Below are 2381 nucleotides of genomic sequence, written 5' to 3'. Positions count from 1 at the left end.
ATCTTTATTTCAATCTAATTCCCTAGCTTTTCCTAGCTGGCTACTTCTATCCATACCTCCCTGACTATGCCCCCTTTCTCTGTCATATGCCTCCTTTTCTTATTTCCCTATAGTTGCTTAACAGAACGGATGAAGCTAAAATTTACGTGATGCAGGTCCCCGAATGTCTCGGTTCACTATTCATGTAATCCTAGTCCATAAAAATACCTAGACTCTTCTTATTGCTTCACACAATCTCATAAGTATGAAAAGGCATAGTATAGGAGATAAGCCCTGGAAGAATTTGCAAAATATCATGGATGTTTAATTCATAACAATAGTAAAAATTCTATTTGGCTTTTTCATTTTGAACATGGACACATTCTAGTCCTTGGTATCAATTATTATAACTAAGGATGTGATTTATTTTTTATTTCAGGAAAAGGATCAAGTAAGACAGAGCTGTCAAAGTCAACATCATATTTTTTGTCCTGATCAATTGGATAACTGGAGATAGAATTTACTAAGACAGAGATTACAGGGTAGAGGCACATTTGGGATGGGGATGGAAAACCAAGAGCTGGCCTTCTTATGACCAATTAGGTTATTTACAGTTTATGTTATTACAATCAATATTGCTGTAAACATTGTTTTTACAGATGTCCTAGACACATGATATACAAATAGGAGTAAAATAGTTGGGTCTTAAGGTAATCAAGTCTTCAATTTTAATATTTTTGAGGAATTTGAAAAGAAAATTTGTGTGCACAAAGTATTCTATAAGTGAGGCAAATTTATCATTTAAAAACTTATAAGATTGTGTTTAGGTATATACATTACAAATTTAAAGTTATGTTTAGGTATATACATTAAAGTTGGGGTCATTTCAGCCAATTTAATCTCCTCTGGTTCTGATTTGAATAGGCATCATTAAATGGATAGATGGAGACTGAAAACCATACAACAGTGACAGAGTTCATTATCTTGGGATTAACAGATAATCCCACACTATGTGCCATCTTCTTTGTGATTTTTCTAGGAGTTTATATAGTTACCATAGTGGGAAATATTAGCATAATCATCTTAATCCAAAGCAGCCCGCAACTTCACACCCCAATGTACCTTTTTCTCAGCCATTTGGCTTTTGTGGACATTGGGTACTCCACATCAGTCACGCCAATCATGCTTATCAGTTTCTTAAGAGAAAGAACTACTATCCATCTCACTGGCTGTATAGCCCAACTTGGCTCTGATGTCACTTTTGGGACTACAGAGTGCTTCCTGCTGGCCACCATGGCCTATGATCGCTATGTGGCCATCTGCTCTCCCCTGCTCTACTCCACACAGATGTCCCCATTGGTCTGCTTCCTCCTATTGGGGGCTTCCTACCTGGGTGGATGCACGAACGCTTCATGCTTTACGGGCTGTTTGATGAATCTATCCTTCTGTGGGCCAAATAAAATCAACCATTTTTTCTGTGACCTCTTCCCACTTTTGAAACTCTCTTGTGGCCACGTTTATATTGCTGAAATCTCTCCTGCCATCTCTTCTGCATCAGTCCTTATAAGCACACTGTTCACCATAATTGTGTCCTACAGCTACATCCTCCACTCAATCCTGAATATGCGCTCTACTGAGGGGAGGAAGAAGGCCTTCTCTACCTGCACTTCCCACCTCACTGCAGTCACTTTGTTTTATGGGACAGTTTTGTTTGTTTATGTGATGCCCAAATCGAGCTATTCAGCTGATCAGGTCAAAGTGGCCTCTGTGATCTACACAGTGGTGGTCCCCATGTTGAACCCCCTCATCTACAGTCTGAGAAACAAGGAGGTGAAAGAGGCTGTGAGCAAACTAATGGCTAGGAGACATTGGTTTTCCTGAACTAAATCAGATATAAATCCATAAATAACCAACCAATGATTTGAGGAAAATTTGTGCTGGATATCTTAATGATATGTATCATTAACTTTATCACTTTTATAGTGAAGAACTCCTATAAATATAAAGAATCAATACTTTCATTTATAGAGCTAAATGTATCATTAATTTCGGATATCTGCTGGATTCAAATTAAATATAGATTTTTCAAGGTAAGAATGCCTTTGGAAAATAGTTTCTACTTAAAAACCTCATTCACCAGTTATAGAGTCCTATTTAAATAGAGATATCTTCCAGCCAAAGATCAAATTTAATTGAATTCCATCTTGTAAAATAACATTTGGGACAAGAATTTGTCCACAATAGATGTGTAACAGATGGTACTATCGAGAAGTCGGGCAGTTCAGATCACTTTCTTTAAAGGTACTGCCCTGTCTTGGTCAATGGATATTTAAACTTTTGGAAACATTGATGTTAGAGTCTTAGAAAAGCTTCCTTTTATTTTCACTTTATTCAACCAGAGC

General features: G+C 37.2%; 1 protein-coding gene across 1 annotated transcript; it reads left to right on the top strand.

The window, feature by feature from the left end:
* Positions 1–901: 901 nt before the first annotated feature.
* On the top strand, positions 902–1860 carry LOC101405284 (olfactory receptor 5P4). The gene has a single exon (XM_004418387.2). The coding sequence runs from the start codon at positions 922–924 to the stop codon at positions 1858–1860; it is 939 nt and encodes a 312-aa protein (XP_004418444.1). The 5' UTR covers positions 902–921.
* The last annotated feature ends 521 nt before the right edge of the window (positions 1861–2381 follow it).

The sequence above is a fragment of the Ceratotherium simum genome, chromosome 7 (genome assembly GCF_057802395.1).
Source record: "Ceratotherium simum simum isolate JZ-2026a chromosome 7, ASM5780239v1, whole genome shotgun sequence".
Taxonomy (NCBI): domain Eukaryota; kingdom Metazoa; phylum Chordata; class Mammalia; order Perissodactyla; family Rhinocerotidae; genus Ceratotherium; species Ceratotherium simum.
The sequence above is the reverse complement of the archived record's forward strand: the minus strand, read 5'-3'. Positions and strand labels throughout refer to the sequence as shown.